Below are 25,288 nucleotides of genomic sequence, written 5' to 3'. Positions count from 1 at the left end.
GAGACCACATAGAAAATCTTTTCATTAGTCAGAGAGCTCTTCTGGATCCAGAAACTACAGACCTTGGCCCCGTGTGGGCTTAATGATCGTTTAGATCTTTCATGTTTTTTATAAACACAGTACTGGCATGGCCATGCGTAGGTCCCTATGCACCACAGTGATTACTCTCTATTCTTTGTTGACATTCTTCCACAATAAGTTTCTTTGTACATCTGTATTCCAGTTCTCTTTCGATTTCCTTGTGGCCTATGGGTTATCTCAACACCCTTCACCATTCGCTATACCTATGTTAAGTTATTTTATCTGTTTATTTTATTTTTCAATAATTGTTCTATACTAAACGTTTTCTTACAGTTCCACATTTATTTGTTTGTCTGGTTTACCTCACCTTTCATTGTTTTACCCTGTATTTATTTTCCTTCCAGACATAACTTTTTGCATTTACCCCTCACATATATTTCACTCTAGAGGTTAGTAATCACTCATCTACCGGTTCTTTATATTCGTCATATACCAAGTATTAGTCTCGTGAATATGGTCCTGGAGAGCTGCTTTATCACTCAGTCGAAACACTGCATTAATTGAGTAAGTGCTGGCTTCTTTAGTTCCTTTTTTGTCATTGAGTATATTTTCTGGTCTTCTTTGCGTATGTTGTTTCAGATGTTTTTTTTGGTTAGTTTTTCTTGATCTCCATACCTAGCCCTGTTGCTGTTTTAGATTGGTCACTTTACCCTTTCAATCATGGCGCTATATGTAAGTCCCCTTTCAATTGCCATTAGTCTCCTTTCCATGTCGTCATTTCGGTTGGTTTAAATGGAGCGCGCTTTTCTTTAGTAAATATCTTGTTGCGATAACAGGACGCTATCTGCGAGAACCGGACCTGTTTTTTCCGTTGTGCTTCCCATGTAAGTAGTTTTTACCGCATTTAGCCGTGTTCTTGCTATAGTTGCTCGAGCTATTAAGCTCTTTTGTTAGGATGAGTTCGTAATCACACACTGTTATTACTTTGTAGTGCTCGTTTTCGGAGACGCAATAATTTCACTTGGTGCCACATGTTTCCTTCGAGTGATTGATTAAGCATACAGTCCGATTTATTGCTTGGACTACGCGTTGTTAAAAGTACTCAGGTGTCTCAGCACTTTCATAAGTGAGTATGGCTTTTGTTCCGTTGTGTGTTAATTAGCGGCACGGCATATCTTTTACCTTTTCTGATTACATTGTATTCTTATATCTTTTCCAGTCACTTTTACGCTGACTAACCTCCTTTTTTTCGGTAAGTTGTGCTTCTTCGACATTGTTTACACGTGTTATCGTAATACAAGCACCTGCTCTCATCGAGTTGTTTCTCTTGGTTTACAGCAACAGTTAGCCTGTTTTCATCGTTTGCTCCATTCATGGAAGCACACACATAATATTTGAGGTGAGATCTCACAGCCACATTTTCATCAGACTTATCCCATGCATGGTTTTTACTTTCTTTCACTTGGTATGGATTTCCATTTTTTTATGCTTCGCTTCAGAGTCACATTCATCATTTCTATCTTCACGCTATTGGGTGACTGCATTTCTCTTTTATATATTTGTTACCTTTAACCAAACGGAGGGTTTATTCACCGCATGTGTGATTTACGGTTCACTACCATGTACCATGTGAACTATACGATTTGCCACCATGTGACCTTCTTGTATAAATACAATAACCATTTGTTCTACCGATCATATAATATATGTATTTTCTCCACAGAACGCCCCTGATGAAGGGACAGCAAAGTCCCGAAATGCATTGGGCTCATCAAAATCATTTATTTGTGATTTCTTGAAATATTATGTGATATACCTAAATATTGCATTGTTTATGGTAGATGTCTACCGTTTTTTGTAAATGTGTTGATACATTCATGATGCTACAATTTGAAGTTGTTGTTACATATATGCTGAAAATATATGTTCAAACGAATATCATTGTTTGGTGTTTTTTGAAACTTTGTTAATGAGATTAATTGTTTGTAACATAGTTACATTTAGCACAGTGCGCAGCGTCAATCATTAGTTGATTGTCCTTTCTGAACCAGCTATAGTGCACCATATAACTCATGGCAGAAACTTGAGACTATTTGCCCATATCTTGGGTACCTCCAACCAGGCATCCGGTTTGATCATGGAGGCCTTGAATTGGTTCCTCCAGATCTTCTCTCAGACTCTGCTAGTATGCTAGTTTCCCAGTTTTATTGCCTTCCACATCGACTCTTGATTGGGATGTCTGCCATATTAGTCTGCCTTCGTCCATCACGTTTGTGCTAGTGTTGTTTGGAGGTTCCCCATGTGTCAGTGTTTTGTTTTATTGACCCTACAAATACTGGAGCTCGTCCTCCTGGACTTCGGTTGCAAAGTGCTCCATTCCTTCTGTTCTTTTGTGTTTGAGTTAGATATGAAGATAAGCGTTTTTCTTCTGCCACTGGTTTAATGGCTTTCCAAATTAGATTTGGGTAACTCCACTGTTCCTGCTGAGGGTTTATCTGAACTCCGATTTGGTGAGGCAACACACGTTCAGTCGCCACACTGCCTGCAGGTGGGAATTGTCCTAGTGGCCATTTCAACCGGTGAGTCGTTTGATAGATCTCTGTCATGTGTTCGTATACTAGTAACCCTGGTAACCTCTGCTAATTGGGAGAACGTAGCAGTAAAGCAAGGAAAAAGTTCTCTGTACCCCATAAAAGGTGTATGCTTGTGTATTATGGTGCTATTACCACCACATGGTACTCCCTGAAGAGGGCTTCTTGCTTCTGTCTAATGCCCCCAGTATCTGTAAGCCTGTAGTTTGTGGTGGAAGTGGGATATGCAGTCATTAGGATAATTATTGCTGAGCCGTAGACACAGAAACTACTACTAGCTTATGTCGCCATACCCTATCAATTTGAAAATGTAGCGCTTTAAAAAATATATATATTTAGAATTAGAGGCTACCCCTCTTGATCTTGGGCAAATCCAGAGTGCAGCATCGTGGTATACCCCGCTTTGCTCAGGAAATTGGAGCTTGAACCCACTAAGTATTTTTCTTGTCCATATCCCCTTTTTTTAAAGCAGGACAGTAATTTTGTGTGATATGAGCTAAACCCATTGGTTATGCTTCACACTTTAGTCTTGCAAATGTTTTCTACCCTAGGTTGTTTAGATTCCGAGGGTCATGATAATTGCCCACATGCCCTTCCTGGAGCAGTACATTGGAAAATAATAAAAAAGTGCACTTGTACATATTGAGATTAAAGCAGCCCAGTAGTAAATTGCAGCTGTCAGAAGTAAAAAAAATAACTCTATATTTTGAAATTTAAAAAAATCAATACCGGAAGGGTGGTGGTGCATTGATGGAGCACATGTGTGGGAAAATCAAGTCAACATTGCAGATAAGTGACGGTGACCCAGAAAAGGAGGAGGAACAACAACAAAGAAGCCTTGAAGGGTGAAACCTTAAAAGTGGTGGAGGTAGAACAAAAAACCCCAAGCTGTATGCGTAGAGATGAGGAAAACATCGGACGAGCTGAGAGGTGTGTGAGTAACACAGGGTGAGGTGGTGGGGCAGTGATATGAAGAGGGAAACAGCAGGTAGGGGAGAGAGCAAGAAAACATGTGCTCCCAGGATGTGCTGAAAGCGAAAGGAGAAAGTAGTTCCTTGAATATAAGCAATACAAAGACACTAGTCATTTAATCAGAAGGAATGTAATAAAGCTATTCTTCAAGGTAGAGTCAAATACAAGACGAGGAAGGAAAGCCATTTGTCAGACCCTAATTAGGAGGCTGTGAGGGCAGGCAGGGGCTACTGGGCCAAACAAGTGGGTTTTGAGGCATTTTAATACGGCTGCCCTAGGGTCCGTCTTACTGTGACTCTCCAAACTGGGTCAAAGACAACTATTTCTGCACTTGACTGTCACTGGTATTGACAGCGAGCAGTCACATGCTTCTCCAGGTGGTTAAAGTTGGGGTACTAGGGCAAATCACTGCTCCCCCCACACCCCAGAAGCACAGTAAGATAAATGTCCAGCCAAGTGCTTTTTTCTTTCAATAAGAGAAGTACTTTATTACACTGAAAACATAGAATTCTACTGCACATACTATAATACAAGGATACTGATTTATGGGTTTGAGTCTGTATGCCTTTTGCTAGTTGCTCAGCTACACCTCCACCTGTCCCTTGTGAGTCTCCTACTTTTCTGTGGGTTTCCCCCAGGTCCAGAGTATAAGGTACCGCCTGCAGGTGCAGCTTGTGCCCCCCCACCCAACCTTTTGGTCTTAGCACTTAGTCTCCAAGGCCTAGGCCATTTTAGTGTCTCGCAAAGTTCGTACGAGCAGTGGCAGGCTTCTTTCGGCCCTTCTACAACAGCGGGACCTCACCGGTAGATGGGGCAGCCAGACACGCAGTGAGGGTTGTGCCAGAAATGGAGGCTTCTGTCGGTGGCGCTCTTGAGGATGGTGGTAGCTCTGTTCAATGCTTGGCATATTCTGGTCCTCCTTTGAGTACTCTGTGCTTCTTCTGGAGTGCGACGAGAACACGTCCAAAGGTGATAGTTCTTTGGTGGGATGGTTGCTGGCACTATAATCGGCATGTAGTGCCTCGTGGCGAAGACCTCAAGTCTTTACAAGTCATCCCTGGGAGACATCGCCGATCACTTGGTCTTCAGGATTGATTCTAGCCCAGCGGCACACTTGGGCAGTGCAGTGGTCACGCAGTCCATTTGTGGAGCACACAGGCCACTGGCAGGCAGTTATCCCAGATTTGTTTGGGCCTGCCACTCAGGCACACAGCTCCAGGTGCTATAGTAGCTACGATGGGGATAACTGACAAATATCATATTGTCCGGTCCGGCAGTACTGCAGTTGCTTCAGTGCAACTGCTTAGCAAATCTCTGTTGGACAAACACTGCACCGGGGTCAATTATGGTAGTCCTTTCCTCGATCAGCTCCACCTGCGGTGTTGGCGCTTCCTTCCCTCGCTCACAAGCAGGATGTCTTGGCACTCAGAACAGCCCAGTAATTCCACCTTTACATGAGACTCTCTAGGCAATGGTCTCTCGCCTCTGGGAGTAGTCTGCCAGTGTGACAAAAACCCTTGACTGCCTCATAGTCCCAAAGTACTCTGCGGCATACCCTCTCGTTGGTCGACGAGCCCACAACAACAAACCCTGATGTATCTTGGGCTCAAATCTTTATACTGATTTAGCAGACGGAAGATGTGTATTCCAGGTCTGTTTCCCTAGAACCAGTTTGGGTCCGTTCCCCTTTCATGTGCCCTGACCAGGCCACTTTCCAGACCAGTCCTTTATCTGCAATGATGCTCAGCCCAGCAGGTTAGTCTCCAGATGGAGTGCCGAACTTAGAAGTACAAAGAATTGTGAGCTGGCTTCACAGAGATCAGAAAGAGCTGCAAGAATCTGTGCCACTTGAAATGACTCCTTTCCCTAGCCTCAGCCTTCACCCCCTGTTATGTACCCGACGGCAGCTGCAGTCATAGTCATTTACTGCTCAGTGTATCAGGAAGGTCCTTGGTGCTTCTAAAGAAAACCTCTCTTCTCTTTTCTCATTATAGAGCATGGTGTTCCCCTCTCCCATCTAGGAGATGGCAGCAATACACATATGCTGTCTTGGGAAAGCAACTTATTCTCCATCTTGTACTCTGGTTCAGGCTGTGGTCTTCCAAAATGGAACCTGCAAGCCTGTATCACTTGTGCATGGCACACTATCAATACTAGCACGCATAAGTACAATGCGCAGGATGTTGGCATTCAGTATCCCAGGTTCATTGTGAGAAGCAGCACCTAGATGAATGGGTCTGTAATTACACTTTCATGTCTCACTTGTAAAAAAGCCTGTCAATATATTTACCAAGCATGGTATATGGCGCCACCATGAATCAAACCCACAACAGGGAGGGTAGTCATCCGTCACTACGAGGGTGGCACCTCTCCTGGTTCAGGACAAGATCCTGAACCTGTCATCATCAAATACCAAGCTTAGGCAATCACATGCGCACAGGATTTATGTGACCTGATTAAAACTCAAAAACCAGGAACACAGGTATATGCAGGTCGGGCACACAGGGCAGGGGGAGTAATGAGCTGGCCCAGAGCCCACTGTAAGTATTACTATTGTATACAATAGCTCTTTTGATACCGTACAGCTAAAGCTGTCTGTAGGCAAGACTTAAAAAACACAGGCAGCGAATAATATGTGCATGTCTTGTGATAATAGACACATTTGTCACCCATGCACTAATCAGTTAATTGACCGATGTTCATAACCTGTGAACTCTCTGGCCTCAACGTAATGAAGGGAGCTAAATTATTATTCAGAATCCAAATAATTTACTCACTGAGGTAGATGTGTTTTTACGTTAAGGTTTATGTAATAGTTTCCTTTCCGTGACTTGAGGGTTTCTATTTTTTTTTGGCAGGGAGGGAACCCGTTAAGCTTAAAAGGTGATTTGACTACTTGCTCTATTGAAAACTTAGATTCCGGTGGAAGAGCGAATTCATTGACAAGTTTCTATATGGAGTATGCTAATCGATAAATCATTACACTTCTTTTTAGTTAAAAAGAGAATTTTATTAAAAGTAAAAAGATGTCATCGTACAAACGTGAGCAATCAAGAAACAGCATATCATAAATATACTCCAGAATAAATACAAAAATAAGAATAAAAAGCTGAGAACATATTAAAGAAAGTATAGAGAAAATACAATACATAGTAGCATAAAAATAAAGGAATAACCAAAGAGAACTACGGGGTTTTGGGTACCTCCTACTGAGATGGTTTAGGCAAAGAGTATTACCTTGCACAGATATCAAAGAGAAGAGAGGTATTAAATCGCCAACGTTTAGGGGCATTGACTTTAGGCAAAATGTCCAGGTCAATTGAAATGGGAGCATGGTCCGATAATAATATCGGCCCTATCTCTGCAGACATAAGTGTCTGAGACAAACTGTGGGAAACTAAAAAATAATCTATCCGTCATTGGGAGTGATGCACTGGAGAGTAAAAAGTATACTCTCTGGTAATCTGATTACAGAGCCTCCAGGCATCTAAGAGTTTTTGTTGTTTAATAGCATGAATAAAAGCTTTATGAGGTTTATTGGGGACGAATGTAACTTTGGAATTCCGGTCTATAAATGGATCAAAAATTTGATTGCAATCTCCTGCAAAGATAAAATTATCTTCTATGCATAGGGTAATTTGCTTTGCTATCGAGCTCCAAAAAGAGGAATCACCACCAGTGGGTGCATAGACATTAAAAAAGGAGACTGCTTAACATTATGCCAACGACCGTCAGTATCTAAAATTTGAGATATAAATTTGAATTGGAGCGATTTACGACAGAGCATCATAACACCATTACGCTTGCAGTCACCATTAGAATAGAACACCTCCCCCACCCAGCCCCTTTTTAATTTCAGTGACTCGCTTTCCGTTAGGTGGGTTTCTTGTAAGAAAACTATGTCTGCATTTAGTTTAGCCAAATGAGTTAAAACCCTTTGTCGTTTAATGGGTGAATTCAGCCCCCTAACATTCCAAGAAACTAATTTCAGCGACATGGCATGCAAAGAGTAAGGATAAACAGAGATAATAAATAAATAAAGGCAGTACAATTCAATGAAGAGGTCCAGAAAAAGATAAAAGAGGACAGGTAACGTAAACAAACTAGTCAAGGTCAGTATGAAAAGTAAAAGGTAAACAAATGGTAATGAAGATAGAAAATCAAAGTGATGAAAGCAGGAGTACGTGAAGATATAAAACTGGAACTGTAATGCCAGAAAGAGCAATGAAAAAACAATAGTAAGGAGGGCAAGATGGCGCCTGCACGATCGGTCGTGTCGGCTGCTTGAGCTGATCCTTCTCTGAAAACCACAGCTCAAGGATAAGTTGCCGTGTGTTACCTGACGTCAACTACGGTCAAGCGTTGAATATTGCTCCGGAATAAGATACTCGAAAAATTATCCCCAGTACGTGTACACTGTGGTAATTGCACGAGGCCGCTTTTGAAAAAATCTGGGGGGCGCCTGAAGTGCGGACACGGACGCTAACGGGAACGCCAACATCGTTGGCCGGAGGTAGTCCCTGCATTGTATTGCTGAAACTCCGGAGAACTGGGCGGTAACTTCTCACAGGTGCTGCGACTTGACTGCGCGGTGTTCACTCAGTGAGCACTGACTTCGAGTTTTGACCGGCCGGAGGAGAGCAGCAATGGCTCCGAAGCACACACGAAAAATTTGCGGCCAAGAAGCCAAGACGGGACACCCCACTGATTCAATGTCCATTAATGGAGGTGAGAAGGAATCTATCGCGAACTCTAAACTTGGAGCCTCGGGAAAAACTAAACAGGCTATAGCGACTTTGTTCCTTACTGCAGAACAAAAACGTAAAGATATGATGTCTAATGAGCCTCTATCAGACAGCATCTTGGCAACGCCTCGGAGCGCTGCTTTGGCTGTTGTTAGTGCAATGACTGGGGGCACAAGCGATAGTAATATTTTAGAAACTCCGCCTCGTGTCAGACTAGAGGGAAAAGAAAGTAGTCGGCTCACATCTTCTGAGGTGAAAAAAACGAGTGAAAAGTTGATCCAAGAAAAACTCGTCTTAGTTGCATCCTCCGAACTTGAGTCTGGGGACTTTTACTCGGTTTCAGAGAACTCTGCCTCCTCCTGTGAAGAATTGGCTACGCAGTACTCGAAACAAATGGCCATTGAGCGTGAATGTGAGTCAGATGAGGATGAAGTGAATGTTAGCGGCGAGTTCGGGGAGGAGGACACCCCAATCATTGTAAGAGGGGCCGCTGAAACATCTATGGTAGAGGGAGTTATTGATGCGCAAGATGAACAAGTGGGGGATATTACTCTTGCAACAATTTATCAGACTATTTTGAGTCATATGGACAAGACGGCTTTAGAAAGCCAAAAAATCAAAAATTCCTGTCGAAAACTACAAGGATCGATTAGAAGGCTGGTGAAAGCACAGTCGGACTTTGGAGAACGTTTCACGGAAGCTGAATCTAGGACCTCTAATATTGAGGACGAACTGATTAAACAAAAAACGGCCACTGAGACTCTAAGTAGCAATAAAGAGGATGTACTGTGGAAACTGGCCGATATGGAAAATCGCTCACGACGGAATAATTTAAGATTAATGCAAATTCCTGAAGGCAATGAAGGGCAAGATCCACGGAAATTTGTAGTAGATCTTTTTCAGAAGGCGCTTCCAAACTTGAATAAATGGGATTGGGAACGGGAAATTGAAAGGGCTCATAGATTTCCGTTTAATATTCAATCTCGCCCTGGCCAGAATCTAACTAGACCTAGACCACTTCTTGTTGCTTTTAATAGTTTTCGAGCCAGAGAAGACATCTATTTGCAAACTCGGCCAAATACTCAATCTATGGCTGACGGATTTTCTTTTTTCTCTACACCGGATTATTCAAAGCATACAATGGACATTCGGTGGCAGTTGCGACAGTTGGTGGATTCATTTAAAAAAAAAAAGGGCGCTCAGGCGTATGTTATGAATCCCGCAAAACTTAAAGTGACATATAAAGAAAAATCGAGATTCTTTACTAATGTTATGTTAGCTAAGGAATATTTACAACTATTGAAGGATTCTTAAATCTTTACATATATTGTATACTAGTCAGCAACAGTTGATTTGAATGTCCATTATCAGGGTAACTGCATTATATTATTATTACTCTTCTTGTGTATGCTTTGTCTAGGACTATAGGGACTATAGATTAATGATTCAGATTAAGATAACTACAGGGTCTGCACGGCAGGAAGGGCTTTTCTATTATTATTATTTTTTTTTTTTTGAGCTGTGGGGATCGGCAGAGGAGGGTTGATGCTCATCTCCATCTACAGGACTGTGTCCTAAAGCCCGAATTAAGGGAGGGGGGAGGGGGGTCTTGCGGAGGTTGGGGGGAGATAAGGGGATGGGGAGGGGCAAGAGATACTGGGCAGGGTGGAGGGTTTGGGATGGGAGGGGGAGTAAAGTAAGAAATCCCATGATAGTTACACGTGAGAGTGATGGTAATGAAAAGGATATTTTTGTTTAAATTTGCTGAATTATTGTTTAGGCAGTGCTAATGGTGATTTGGGGACTTCAAGAAAAATTTTGTATGGCACGTAGTATTAAGATTTGCTCATTTAATGTATCTGGGCTCAATTGCAGTAATAAAAGGCGGAGAATAGCCGCAGAAATACGGTTTATTCAGCCAGATATTTTATGTTTACAAGAAACTCATTTATCTTGGGATAAAAGGACACTTATAGTAGACCTGGGTTATACGTTGATTGTAGCTTCTCAACAAACTAACAACACTAGAGGTGTCATGATCCTTTCCAGAACTGGATACTGCATGGCGGGTCGTAAATTAGCCAACAAATGGGGTAGGTGGGCCATATCAGAAATCACAGTACGTGGTGCGGTTTTCACAATCTGTTCAATATACGGATCTAATATAGATGAGGCCGAAGTTTTGGAGCAATTAAATATAGAACTTGCCAATTGGAGCACTCCGCTAATTTTATGTGGAGACTTTAATATCAATCTGAATACTAGAGAGTTAATGGCAGGTTTAGAACATTATAAAGGACGTAAACCGCGAGTATTTAAGGCCTTATATAATTTAGTAACTGATCACGGTCTGGTTGATATACGGAGTAAATATTACCCTACCCTTCCGGGATATACTTACTACTCTGCACCACACAAGAAACTTGTCCGGTTAGATTACTTTTTTACGTCCTCGAATATACAAAGTCAGACAAGGATACAAACCTTCCCTAGAGTTACATCGGATCATTCTCCTATACTAATAGAATGCTCAATTTTAAAGGAACCCAGTAGCATAAGAAGCTTCTTATTTGATAGGAAGCTTTGTCTTGACGAACAATATAGAATTTATATGACGGAGTGGATGACAGAGTTTTTTAATATTAATTTAGGCACTGCCAACATTGCAATAGTTTGGGATACTTTTAAGGCCTGCTTTAGAGGAGAAGCGATACATTTTGGTTTATATAATCAAAATAAACTACGATCTCAAATGAGGGAGCTTTATGAACTATTAAAAGCCGCAGAAGTAGATCTTGCTAAAGCAATAATGAAAAAGGATAACTTAACGCAGATTTCCGTAATGGAAGCAAAAATCGCACAATGTAAAGCGACCATAACAGGGGTGTGGACTGAAGAGATTGCTCGGAAATATTTAGTAAATAGAAGACACATCTATGAATATGGAGAATCTATTGGTCGGTCTTTAGCGTTAAGACTGAAAATGAAAGCGACTTCGCGGCTGATTTCGAAATTACAGGATCAATCTGGGGTGATTCGTGAAGCGCCAACGGCAATATTAGATATTTTCCATCAATTTTATTCGGAACTTTACACTCAGCAGTCAGATTCTACTTCAGTTCAGATATCGGAAGCCTGTATATTAAATCAACTAACTAAAACGGAGGCAGAAGCTCTGGATAGTCCTTTTACCATGGAAGAACTAGAGAGTGCTGTTAGAAGTATACCGAATGGCAAAGCTGCTGGTCCTGATTTCATTCCGGGGGAGGTTTATAAATGTTTCTTTAAGTCATTGAAGTTTGTGATGTTAGAAACGTTTAGGATGGCACAAACTGGAATCGCTCCAAATACATGGAACGAAGCGTCAATAGCTGTATTTAGTAAAAAGGGGAAACCACCGGAGTTACCAGGTTCTTACCGACCAATATCTCTGCTTAATTGTGACAGTAAGCTTTATTCTAAAATGATTGCGAATCGCTTATCCAAGGTTATATCGTCATTAGTAACAATTACTCAGCATGGTTTTATACCTAAAAGAGGAACGGTCTCTCATAATAAAGTTATTACTTTATTTGATATAGCAGAAGTGGAAAAGAGGGACTTAGCACTGATATTGCTTGATGCGGAAAAAGCTTTCGACCGTGTAGAGTGGGTTTATCTATGGGAAGTGATGAGAAGGATGAGATTTGGGAAAGCTTTTTTAACCGCAATTCAGGTCTTATATAAAGCACCTAATGCAAGAATTGCTGCTATGGGCCTTAAATCTGAAAAGATCAATATAACTAGAGGTACACGACAAGGGTGCCCCTGCTCCCCTTTGCTTTTTGCGTAGTATATTCATCCTTTTATTATTAGTTTACAGAAATCGCCCTATATTAAACCTTTTTTGGTTACAGGTATTTCACATTCTGTATTTGCATATGCAGATGACATAGCTATAACGACAACTGATCCTAGGGAGGCAATAGGGGAGATTGAATCATTAGCTAGAGCTTTTGGAGCTATATCTGGGTATAAATTAAATTCTGCAAAAACCCAAGTCTTGTGCACAAAAAGCATACAGTTTAATGATTCTCGAGTAACAGAGGAGGTTACGTATCTAGGTTTTAAAATTAAAACTCAAATGCTAGAGATAGTTGATAGTAATTGGAAAGAGATTATACATCAAATTAAGCAATCGTTGGATAGATGGAGTAGACTTCAATTATCAATAATAGGAAGAGGGAATATTATCAAGATGAGTGTTCTTGCTAAGATTTTATACTTATTTCGAAGCATTCCACTCGAATTTTCACTTAAACAAATACAGCAACTACAAATTATCTGCGGGAAATTTTTCTGGGCTCCGGGTAAAGTTCGAAGAGCTATGAAATGGTTGACGCTGCCTGAAGAAAGAGGAGGACGAAGTCTGCCTGACTTCCTAAGCTATTACTACGTTTGTTTTTTGTAAAAGATGAGTTATATCTTGACAGGCGACCCGCCGAAAAATGAAGCGGATGCCCCGTCTATTCTTTTTTTATTGCTGGGAGAACATGCAAAAGGCTGCTTATTAAAGGAACTGGAGGGTCATTATTACAAGCACACCCGTTTTAAGGTATTGGTTTCAGCGTTTAAAGTATGGAGAAATGTTAAGAAACTGATCAAATTTGGTTGAATTACATATTATACTCCTTTTGACGCTGATAAAGTACTTCCCTGTCTTTTGGGATAATAATGCAAAGTTATGGGTTAGAAAAGGGGTCTCCAAAATAGGGGATTTATATGATAATAAAGCAATACTGGTGACCTATGCTGAATTGGTAGATAAATATCAGTTACCACAGTCCTCATTTTTTAAGTATCTTCAAGTCCGAGATTTTTGTTTGAAAAATCAGATTGCGGCTTCTCCTAATAACTTATTAGAAGGGATCCGTCTTCAAAAAAGGATTGCCCCACTTTACTTGGCTTTGATGGAATATAGACATGATGATATCCAAAAATATAATCAGTATTGGATAAATCAGTTGGGAGATTCCCAAATTGATATTTTGGAATCTTTATCTTTGTCAAAAGAGATTTGCTTGGCCGCTAATTTAAAAGCCCAAGTTTATAAGACGGTCTTTAGGCTATACTATACTCCTAAACGTATGGAAAATTGGGGAGATAAATATGATGGGAAATGTTTTCGTTGTGGGGATCCAGAAGCTGATATGGGGCATATGTTTTTTTAATTGCACAAAATTATCTCACTTTTTGAATGGAGTTGAATTATTTTTGTCGCAGGTATTATCATGCCCTCTCAAGATTTCTTCTACACTTATGTTATTGGGAATAGGCCAAAAAACAGATAGACACTTAGTATTAAAAGATCATAAGCATTTTCTATTTCTTGCAATGACTGTGGCACGGTTATGTATTGCTACAGAATGGCTATCACCTGAGGCTCCGACTTTTGAATTTTGGAGAGCTAAGCTGTATCGTATTTATGAAATTGAGTGGAATTTGTATGCATTGAGGGGGGGTCGGAAGAAACGTACTGGACTGTTAATTTGGGGAGTGCTAACAAATTTCCTAGAGACAGGATGAATATTGAAATATTGGATATATTTTGTAACTGATTTATGTATTGCTTCCAATCAACTTTACTTTTCATTGCTAAGATATGTATGTGTTGAATATCTTAAAGGAACTGTCATGGACAATAAAAATATTTGAAAAAAAAAGAAAAAACAATGGTAAAATGAGAAGAGTAAATAACAAAGAGAACTTGAAGTGAACAACTGCAATTAGACAAGTGAAAAAAGCATAAGAAGTAGTAAAGTGAGATACGCTGAGGAGAAGGTGATTAACGACAACCATAAGAGAAGTGAAGAAAAGGTTTAGAAATGAGAAAAGGAATTGAAAAAGAAGTAAAACTTGAACATAGATGTAGGGAGACAACATACCTACAAGAGGAAACACCAAAGAAAGACGAAGGAGGGAGGTGGAGCCACACTGAATGGACAACACGGTCAGGGTCAGCTAAACGAAGCACCGGGAAGACATCATACGAGAAGGATAGCGGATCTGTGCAGACGAAACACAACAGATGTTAAGTGAGAAGTAACGAGTGGGCAAAAACAGTAATTACTAAAAACGTCGGTAAACAAAACCCTAGAAAAAGGTCTCTAGCAAAACCACAATAAATGGAATGAGAACAAGTGAAACCAATCACAAGAAATTGAACACACTAATGAGTGGGAAGAAACCAGAACAGTAAGATCAATAAACAGCAACATCAAGCATTGAAAGAAGTAGAAGGACGAGAAAGGTCCATAGCAGACGGCTTGCAAGAGTTAATGAAACTTTGCAAACGCAGAGGGTCTTCATACGTGGTCGTTCTGTTATTGTAGGTAACCTTAAAAAGGCACGGATGAAAAAGACCATATCTGGCCCCCATTGAGCGGAGATCAGCTTGTAGATCCAAGAAAGCCTTGCGACGATTAGCGGTAGCTTTGGCGTAATCTTGTGCAAAGAACAAAGAGGAGCCAGACCATGTAAGTTTTGGAGATGCCTTGACCGCAGAGGGAACCTTCAACAAATCGGTATATTCCAGGAAATATAAAATATCTCCTCTGGGTCTCTGTGAAGGCGATGCAGTAGATGGAGCACGGCCCAGACGATGCGCCCGTTGAATATTAAGTACTGGACTGTTTGGCATACGAAGTAATTTAGGTAGAAAAGATTTGAAAAAAGCAAGAGAGTCAGTCCCTTCAAGGCTCTCCTCCAGGCCATAAATACGTAAACTATTACGCCTATTTCGATTCTCCAAATCCTCGACCTGTTTCTGAAGCGTAGAAATTTGAGAATGAAGGTGAGAAACACTAGCACAGGTCTCTGTTAGGGAGGAAACATTTCGCTCAACAGACGATACTCTTGTCTCAAGCTGCGATCAATTGTCTGTTAAAACTTGCAATTTATTGTTAGTGTCCTCCATAAAGGGGTTAAGAGCCCTAATTTCCTCGAGTAGTAACTCCATTGACACAGGAGATGTTGATTTTGGTGGTGATGGAGGATCTTTTTTGAGTCGCTTAGTGTTGGATTTCCCCGGAAGTACAGGAGAAGGCTCCATGATTGATTCCAAGGAATGGGGAGAGAGTGCCAGAGAATCCTCTAGTTTAGAAAACTGGGAAAAAACCTTAGAATTATTTACAAAAATGTTATTAGGCTTAGACAGTGAGGAATTTGTCGATTTTATTCTTCCCAAAAATCACGTTCAGCAGACTCCAAACAAAAATGGACGTGTTGAGGGGTAAGTGCGATGAAGTACCCGCAATAAAAAAATTATGAAGAGAACTGCATCTGAAAGAATGTGCATTGCGCCCCCAAAGAAAGTCCTCAGGGGTTGTCTGATGCTCCTAAGTACCTCTGATGCCTTGGTGTGCCCCCATCTGCGATTCAAAACGGCAACGAAGCGCCGAGTCTCCCGGGTGAATCGGGAGCTTCACCCGTGCGCGTCCATCCGACTCGGGTGCCATGTCACGCCCCCAAATCATTACACTTCTAAACTCATTACAGTGCAAGCCTGCGACCTTGTTAGGTATTCGACAAGAGTGCAAGCTCGTCCTGCTCCTAAGGAGTAGTGCTTTGGTGTGGAAGCATGGCCTCCACTGGACTGGTTGGAAATTAGCAATTAAATAAGCTATTATTTACTTTTTCGGATTCCAGCAAAACTTTTACTTGGCTTCTCTTCAGATCTCTTACCAATTTTGGTTATACTTAGTGTTCAAAGACCTTGTCACTCATTCCACCCCCCACCCCCCTTTTTTTTTAAATCGACTAGCCCATTATTCTGTGGCAATATTACTCAAATGACTTGGGAATTTATTAGTTAAAATCAGTAACATAGCATACAATAAGAATATTTAATGTCTGAAAGAAAATGGCTATTGACCTTGTTGTAGAAGAATCTGGGTGATAAACGCCACGTTGTAAACTGAGAGAGTAACTATCTTTTTCTGCGAAAATGTAACTTAATATTGAAACAAATGTGTATCCTATAATATTAATGATGACATATTTCTATTTCCTTAGGCTCTGGACGTGGATCGAACTGTACTGTATAAAATGAAGAAGTCTGTGAAATCAATACATACTTCTGGTCTTGGTAAGAACATCTTTATCTAGTGTATGTGTATTGTGGGCTTGCAAGTAAACCTTGTTATGAGGGACAGCTTTTCCTCTCAAAGTATCAGATATTTGGACAGTTATATTAGACATTTTCATAACTATCATCTTATGTGAGTCAGACCGTGAAGACTGCTCAATGTGGGAGGAAAAAGGGAGAACTCTCAGAAAAGGTGGTGTATGTCATCAAGACTATGGACTAATGCACGTGGACTGTAACCCTGAACGTGATAAATTGATGAGTAAAATATGCTTTTATATTGCTTTTGGTGCCTTTTACAATCAAAAAGCGAGCAGTGAAAATACAACAATTCACAGTATGAATGTGAGCTATGTTCGTACGTAAGAAATTAAATACATGGACGTTGGCTGAGCATTAAATACAGTAAGGTTTAAGGTGGGGAAAATGCACTTGATGATCAGAGTTCTATTTCCAGTCCTCTTCCTGTATGGATTTAGTGGCTGGTGTGGAACAAGGCAGCAAATTCTCTGCTGTTGGAAGCAGAGTCTTCCAACCATTCATTGGTTCATCGAAAGTTTAGCGTTTAGTATCACCATCCGTAACAGGTCATAGAACGTGTTCATTGAAGGACAAGATTTAAGTCAGTGAGGGCGTTGGAGAAGCAAGTCCACAAGACAGAATGGACAAGTATAGGCTCAATATGTCACAAGTACAGAGGTGAAATAGAACATGGACCTGCAAATAATCAGAAGGGTTTAGAAGTATTTGGGATATGCGAGAGAGTTGGAAACAATAGCATCATGAACATAAAGCTCCTTAGTTCCGATTTTGTGCACCCTTCACACCACAAAGGTAGAAATGGCATGGAATGGAAACAAGTAATTGAGAACAGTGCTAAAAAGAAGTCAGCAGGATAAGATAGTTCTCTATGTTCCGTCTTCTGCCGTAGGTTGTTTTTTATTTACCCCAGGATGCTGGGAGCGTAGCCTAGAGTTGGCCTGCATGGTGTCCTGTGTGGCATTATTTGTAAATACAGAGACAACCATGTGGTGGGCTGGATGAAGCACTGTTGACAAATCTATTTAGCCATTTATAAAGGATGGAGAGAACAGAAAACCAGAAGATCCTGTAAGGGTTTCCAGATGGAACTGAAGTCAAACTTTAGTTGAGCTAACCGCTGGGCGTGTCACCCTGTCACCGCTTTATGTGCCTTGGGAAACAGATGCAGTGGCAGACTCTAGGGACCACCTGACCACACTGTAGGCTGTATGGTGTCCCCAGTGCTCATCACACCCTGGAGCTCTTTATGCCCTGGAGCTCTTTGGCCATCCCAATATATGTTGAATCCCTGCAATCATCCACGCTTTTCATTTTGACAAAATGAATACAGTGAAGTTCCGTACTAACCTGTTGTTCAGCACCAAGAAGCAATTCAGTTCTTGATGTGTTCCATGTGAATGATTAATAGTACAGTTATGACCCATACCTTCGTACATATTTGACATAGATAGTATATTTAATGGTTATGTTTAATATATATTTAAAAGAGATGCTATTTTGTCCCTACCTGAAGACACGTTGCAACATATCTTTTATCAGTTTTGGCTGCCCCTATTCCTTTTTTTTTTTTTTGTTTTTTTTTTGTTTTGTTTTATCCCATGGTGGTGGGAGAGAGATTAACACTGGAACCAAAATCATACAAACATATATACATAGAAAATTATACAACTGAAATACATTGTTAATTAAACACTAAAACCAAAGTCATACAGAAATATATACATAGAAAACGATACATTAACTGAAATACATTATTAATTTGTCAACCACTCTTCAAAAGGAGCCCAGTTCTTAGAGGCAATTAAACGTCTGTCTCTTCCCTCTGAACTTTTGTACAGAAGTCTCTAATTTGAACCAGGCCAACATCCTGGCCTGCCAGTGACAGAAGGTGGGCAGTTCAGGATTTATCCAGAGAGACGTGATACAGAGTCTCACCATTGCCATTGCAATAAACAAGAAAGCCTGCATATATCTTGATCTTTCAAGGGCTGTGGAATATTGATAGCAAGTAATTACCATTTCTGCAGAAATTTTAATTGAGGATTGAGTGATCTGCATGAGAAAGGTTTTGATTTGATTGATAAAGAGTGACAACTCAGGGCAGTCATAGAACATGTGAAGGGAATCTGCAGATGGGAATTTGCATCTTGCACAGAATGAGCTTTTACCCCCACTAACAGCCCCCCATCTGACCAGTTTTGCAGGCGTGTAATAAAGATTGAACATAGCCATATAACTTTGGGTGCGAAGAGTACCGGAAACCAGAACAGACCTAGCTAACGTCAGTGGGAATTTTAAATCAACACAAGGTACTCCAAATTTATTCGCCCATTTATTATTATGATCGGCTAAGTCATCTGGAAGTTGAGACAGAAAAGACTGATATAAAAACCCAGTTTTTACTTTCCTTCTTACTAATTCCACAATTGTAATTTTATCAAACAAAGTTGGGTTCAACAGGAGTTTTTTATCGAGGAAACTTCTAAATTGTAAATATTTGAAAAAATGATTAGACTGTAGTTGAAACTTGTCTTTTAAAGACAAAAATGAGGCCATCAGGCCAAAATCAGCCAAATCTCCAATATCCCTCAGACCTTGAGAAGCCCAGATGAAGGCTACCCCCTCTTGAAATATTACTGGGAGTAATCCAGAGGCATTTAATGGCGTGTACTAATTAAGCTTAGGGATATGAAAATGACGCCGCACTTTTTGCCAAATCGCGAATAGTGCCCACGCCACCTTAAATCTGTTTTTTTTAAAATAGCTTGGCTCAAGAATGCGTGTTAGTATTCCTTTTGTGGCATCTCCTAATGCAATTGAATATACTGATGGCACCAAATGCAGCGGAATCTCGGCAGTCTCCCCTAATAGCGGAAGAACGAAATGTTGAATCATAGCTGCCCAATAGTAATATGCTAAGTTCGGGACTGACCACCCCCCACGGTCCTGCGGGAGACAAGTCCATTTGGTGGCCCTTCTTGGCTTACGATACGCCCATAAGAACCTTTGACAGATCCTTTCAGCTCTTATTAAAGTAGAATTAGAAATTAAAAGTGGAATAGATCTAAATAAATATAAAGAATTAGGAAGAACAAACATTTTAAGAATATTACAGCGCCCGAATAAAGAAAGATGTAAATGATCAAGTCTTTCTAGCTTATTGTGGAGCAGATCAGTAACAGAAGAATAGTTCAAATCCGAAATCTGCTCGACATCAGCCGAAATCTGAATACCCAAATACGCTGCCTGTGCACTAATAGGGACTTGGGATATTGGCATGGCCGATGTTTGTAGAATTTGCTTCTTTGCAATATTTAGCTTATAGCCCGAGATTGAATCAAATTGGGCTGCCAGAATCTCCAATGCCGCAAAAGAGCCGGCGACATTATCTGTTAGTACCACTATGTCATCGGCATATGCCAGTGCCTTATATTCAATTCCCTGAACAGTAATTGGAGAAATATTTTGGGATTTTTCTATCAAAGACAAAAAAGGATCATTAAATAAGGCAAAAAGAAGGGGAGAGCAGGGGCATCCTTGTCTGGTGCCCCTGCTAATAGAAAAATAAGATGATTAATTCCCTGAAATACGTATTTTAGCAGTTGGGGATATATACAAAGCTTGTAGAGCCTGAATAAATTCCGGCGCTAGACCCTTCCAGTGCAAAACAGCCCATAGGTACTCCCAGGAGACCCTGTCGAACGCCTTCTCGGCGTCCAACAGGATCACCCAGAGGGGAGAATTTGTCACCTTAGCCCAATCTAGGAGGGCAATAACCCGCCTAATGTGGTCAGTCGTATCCCTGCCAGGAATAAACCTATGCTGGCGAATAGAAACTAAGGGAAGAATTATTTGCGCTAAACGAAAAGCTAAAATCCTTGAATAAATTTTGCTATCAGTATTTATTAGCGCTATGGGCCGATATGATGCAGGGTTTAATTCATCCTTACCCTTCTTCTTGAACAAAACAATTGTCGACTGCCGCCAGGAATCAGAGATAACCCCCGTCTGGGCAAGTTGAAAAACCTCTAGCAACTGCCGCTTAAATAAATGTGAAAAGGTCTTCTAGAATTCAAGATGGCTAAGATCCGGCCCCGCTGCTTTACCATTGGAAAGAGATTTTATAGCAGCCGCAATTTCTTCCCAGCTGATAGGTTCTGCGAGAATTAGATTCTGATCGGCGGTGACCTTCTGAGTATCGAGAGATTCAAGGAATTGCGCCAACCGGGTTTGTTGCTGCTCAATTATATTTGACTCCTCGGTATACAAGATCGAATAAAAATCAACAAAAGTATTTACAACGCCCCTAGGTGAGTCTTGAATAATGCCGGACTGATCCTTGACCCTAAGAATTTGACTAGCTACTGCCCTTTGCTGTAGGCGTTTTGCTAGAACCTTTCCAGCCCTTTCCCCCACCTCGTACATTGAAGATCGAAATTGGAAATACTTTGCTTCTATATCCTCATAGAAAGGCTCCAAAAGATTAGCCTTTGCTAAAGCAACCGATTTCTGACTTATTGTTACATCCTCCCCCCTACGAATGTTGGGGGGCAAGATGGCGGCCGTGACTTCGGCCGAGTGAGGTAGCGTTTGCTCTGCTGGACCGCAACGGACCCCTGAATGATGGTTTTGCCCTGCAGTGCTAATATACGGCGAAATTGAAGATAAACGGAAAGAAAAACGATACGAGCTTATGGCCCTCGTCTCTCACCTGGCTATTATCAGACTTGCTCTATCTTCGAAGCTGCAGTGGTTCTGGCGGGCTGCTCAGTGCTCAAGCCTCCGCGCACCGTGGTCGGCGTCTCAGGTGCAGCTCCTCCCCTCCAAGTCCGGCGTTTCTCCTTCAGTCTTCCCCTTGATTTCGAAGATGCCACCGAAAGCTGCCTCTAAAGCAGCGGTCGCCGCTTTGAAGTCCCGCAGCTCTACACGCAATGCGCAGGACACAGACACGAAAGGCTCTGGGACTGTTTGCCAGAAAGGCCGAGTATCGAGCATGGACAAACTTTCTTCTTTGAATCCTGCAGCCGCAGCCGCCGTGTCTCTGTTGCCCGTTAAGGGGCAGACGCTGTCTGAGATGTTTGACAGGCTTGGAGCCAGAGAAAAGGTTCCGATGCTGAACACAGCTGCCAGCCTATCTGCTGTTACTCCGGGGGGTGCAGCGCTGATTTCTAACGGCTTGGACGGTAAGGAGGGGGCAAAGCCGCAAGTGTCTAAAGATTTAATGCTCCCTCATGCTGAGGCTGGTGTTGTCAATTCTGCTATATCACAGAATTTTTCTTTAAATCCACTTATTCCACCCCTTCATAATGTGATAAGCTCTGTGCATATAATCGTTCCTGGGGATCCACCTGGACTTATGAAATTAAATGATACTCAAGAGGAAGCAACGCGGACTCCAGGTCCTTCTAATGCTGTATCTGCTCCGGCTCAGCACATTTTGGGTAATGTAGTTCAATCTCCTAACATATTTATGCCTGCTACTCTGGAGCTGCTCACAGAACGACCTCATAATGCTAGGGGCTCTGAGGTCAGTGAGTCTACAGACCAATTCTATTCCGTGTCCGACCATTCTGTGTCCGGGGAGGAGGACAATCCTGATTTTCAGTGGTCGGATTATGATAGTGATGCGGCTGACTGGCGACTCAGTGAGGATTCAAAGGATATGATAGTAGACACGGTGCGCAAGGCCCCTGGGTCTAAGGCATCTCTTCAATATATTGAGCAAAATTTGCAGGGCGACTGCCGAGAGGATCAGCCTCAACTCAACCTGCAGGATGCCCCAGGCAATAGTGGAGGGGACTCTTTTGATATTCCGGAGGAGGTCTCTTTGGTAACAATATATCGTACTATAATGTTGCACAGAGAAGCGACAAGGCAAGAAAACATGCGTACTCAAGGGGTTTGTCGCAAAATGCAGAATTCCCTGCGCCGTGTATTCAAGTCCTCCACTGAGACCACCGCAAGGTTTGCAGAAGCTGAAGAACGAATTTCAGCTCTCGAAGATGCCGCAGCTACACAGAAAGATCTAGTCATGGAGGTTAAAGAACAACGCAGAGATATTCTATGGAAACTCTCCGACCTTGAGAACCGGGCCAGAAGGAATAATTTGCGCGTCTTGGGGATAGAGGAAAACAAGGAGGGCGATGATGTTCGAAAGTTCATTGTGGAGCTTTTCGCAGATGCTTTTCCAGAGGTCACCCAATGGGACTGGAATCTTCTGATTCAGAGAGCGCATCGTTTCCCATTCACCAAGAGAAAACAGTCCTCTGCTAGCGCCAATAATCCCTATCCTCGAGCCATTCTGGTGTGCTTTAATAACTTTCTCGCCCGTGAACGCATATTTGACCTAGCCAGACCTATTAAAAAGCGGTCTGCCAAGGGTTGTCAATTCTTTGTCCATCCGGACTTCTATGCAGACACAGTTGACCGTCGCTGGCATTTACGCCAGCAAATCTCTTTGTTTCAGGCGAAGGGGGCCCAGGCGTTTTTGCTCTTTCCGGCAAAATTAAAAGTGATTTTCAAGGGCCAGACAAAGTTCTTTTTGTCAGAGATATCCGCTAACGAATTTTTGGATTCAATGTAGCCGAATTGTCTTATGTTTTTTTTTTCACTTGCAATTGTGGGGCAGGTCTCATCCTATATTGTTTTTTTTTTCTCTTTTAGGTCTTTTGGGGATGACCTGTTTTGTATACATGAATCCTTGAACTTTTTTCTTTTGCTAATGACATTCAGGATCATTCCCATCTCTTTCTGTAAGGGAGAAACTGTTGGTCCAGCGGAGTGTGGGGTGACGCTTACTCAACCATCACAAGGACTCCGGTCCTGTGCTCCGATTGGGGGGAGAGGGGTATGGGGGAGCAACGGATGGGTGGGTGGGTTCAGCAGCGGTGGGGAGGGTGGCAGGGTGGGGCCATCGGGTGGTGTGGTGGTGGTGGGTGGAAGAGCTGGCTAGATTTACTGATACAGATTTTAGTAGGAGTATTTCAAATGCATTTAAGATGTTGTCAACTCACTTACTTTTCAGGATGGATTGCAGTAACATATTCCATAAATGCTCAAATTGTCTGTCAAACCTATCGCTCTTTATTATAATCAATGGGAGGTCCTAGATTGACGTGTGCTACTTGGAATATTTGCGGACTGAATGACCCTAAGAAGCGTAGGATTTTTCATAAGATGTTACAGGTGATGCAGGTAGACCTAATCTGCCTGCAGGAAACCCATATTCCCTGGGGTAGCCGAGGCTATCTCAGATTCTTCGGTTATGATTTAGTGGCTTCCACCCGACAAACTTCTACCATCAGGGGTGTTGCTATCATTCTAAAAACCGGGGCTGGGCGGGTTAAAAGGATAAAGCAGGATAATTCAGGCAGATGGCTAGTCGCAGAATTGTTGGTTAACAATTGTCCGCTCTCTGTATGTTCAATATATGCATCTAAGTTAGATGACCCGCAGGTCCTGAGGGATTTAAACATAGAATTAGCTACATGGCCACACCCATTGATTTTTTGTGGGGACTTCAACATTAATATCCCTAGTCAGCTAGACATTACAAAGCATAGTGCATATGTCGGGCGGAAGCCCCAAGTTTACAAGGCGCTCCGTACTTTGCTTTCTGAACATGGGTTGGTAGATTTATGGCATTATAATCATCCAAATCAAGATGGGTTTACTTTTTATTCAATACCCCACAATAAAATGGTTCGCATTGATTTTGTTTTTATGTCTACTGGAGTTGTGGGGTCTACCAAGATTCAAACCAATCCCCGGACCATATCTGATCACAACCCTATCATTTTTAGTTTTCCATGGGACCGTCCCGCTAATCAAATTAGATCATGGACCTTTGATAGGAAACTATTATTTGATAAATTATATCAGGAACGGTTGTTGGTTTGGATCCCAGAGTTTTTTTAAATTAATAGCTCCACAGCTCCACTTTTAAAGCCGCCTTGCGCGGCGAAACTAAGAGAATTGCGTCCTATCGCTGGCAAATAGAACAACAGACTGTTAAAATTAGAGTAGCAGCGCTTCAACAAGCAGAGTTGGATTTAAGTGCCCCTATTCCTTACGCGATTTATTTACCTTTTTAAAGTGAAATCGTTTCACTTTTCTGGGAACCATCGTCGCATTAGTGTGACTTTGTTTCCTTCGCTGCAAGTGTGGACAGCATCCAGCTTTGCTGTCAAGATACCACCTCTAAAACTTAACCTATTGTCCTTCAAGGGCGATTACCACAATCGCTGTTTGTTCCATGCATTAATAGCAGCAGCATGTGTGTTAATTAAGTGCAGCATCTCACAAGTTATATCCCTCATTTCAGCGTCTGAATCTCCGAATTGATGGGAACACATCCGTTAAAAGCATTGGGTGCATTCGTTTATATTTTTTCTGACTGTTCTACTGCATGATACATACTTGTTAGTTAATACGCACGACAGCTCTGCCTCAGTACTCCAAAACCTGTTCAACGGCTATCGGCCGGCGTCCATGAAAGGCTGTTTCAACTGGCTTCTGCTATGCTACAAAGGGGTTTATCCCAGAGCACAAAGGAAGAGCCCCTATATCATAAAACATGACTAGCAACCTTCATCCGGCAGCTGGCTCAAAACAGCCTTAGCAGGCAAGGTTTAGGCGTAGCCAGCGAGCACGAACAATTCACTCTCAAAAGACCTTCAAAGAGACTTGTCTAGTCCTTGAAATCGGAAATTAGAGCTGCAGTACTACAAATAAAGGACATTATTACAGACTAAATGGGCATTATACGCATTCATGCCATTAAAGAACAACAA

The 25,288-nt window shown here is 41.7% G+C and overlaps 1 protein-coding gene across 5 annotated transcripts in view; it reads left to right on the top strand.

The window, feature by feature from the left end:
• ASAP2 (ArfGAP with SH3 domain, ankyrin repeat and PH domain 2) overlaps nucleotides 1-25,288 on the top strand; it is a 1,162,669-nt gene that overhangs the window by 54,423 nt on the left and 1,082,958 nt on the right. For all 5 annotated transcript variants that reach the window (XM_085610735.1, XM_085610732.1, XM_085610734.1 and 2 more), the window contains exon 2: nucleotides 16,382-16,454. In XM_085610735.1, coding sequence (XP_085466861.1) covers nucleotides 16,382-16,454 — 73 coding nt within the window. The remainder of the gene's footprint in view (nucleotides 1-16,381; nucleotides 16,455-25,288) is intronic.

Source organism: Triturus cristatus, chromosome 6 (genome assembly GCF_964204655.1).
Source record: "Triturus cristatus chromosome 6, aTriCri1.1, whole genome shotgun sequence".
Lineage (NCBI taxonomy): Eukaryota > Metazoa > Chordata > Amphibia > Caudata > Salamandridae > Triturus > Triturus cristatus.
The sequence above is the reverse complement of the archived record's forward strand: the minus strand, read 5'-3'. Positions and strand labels throughout refer to the sequence as shown.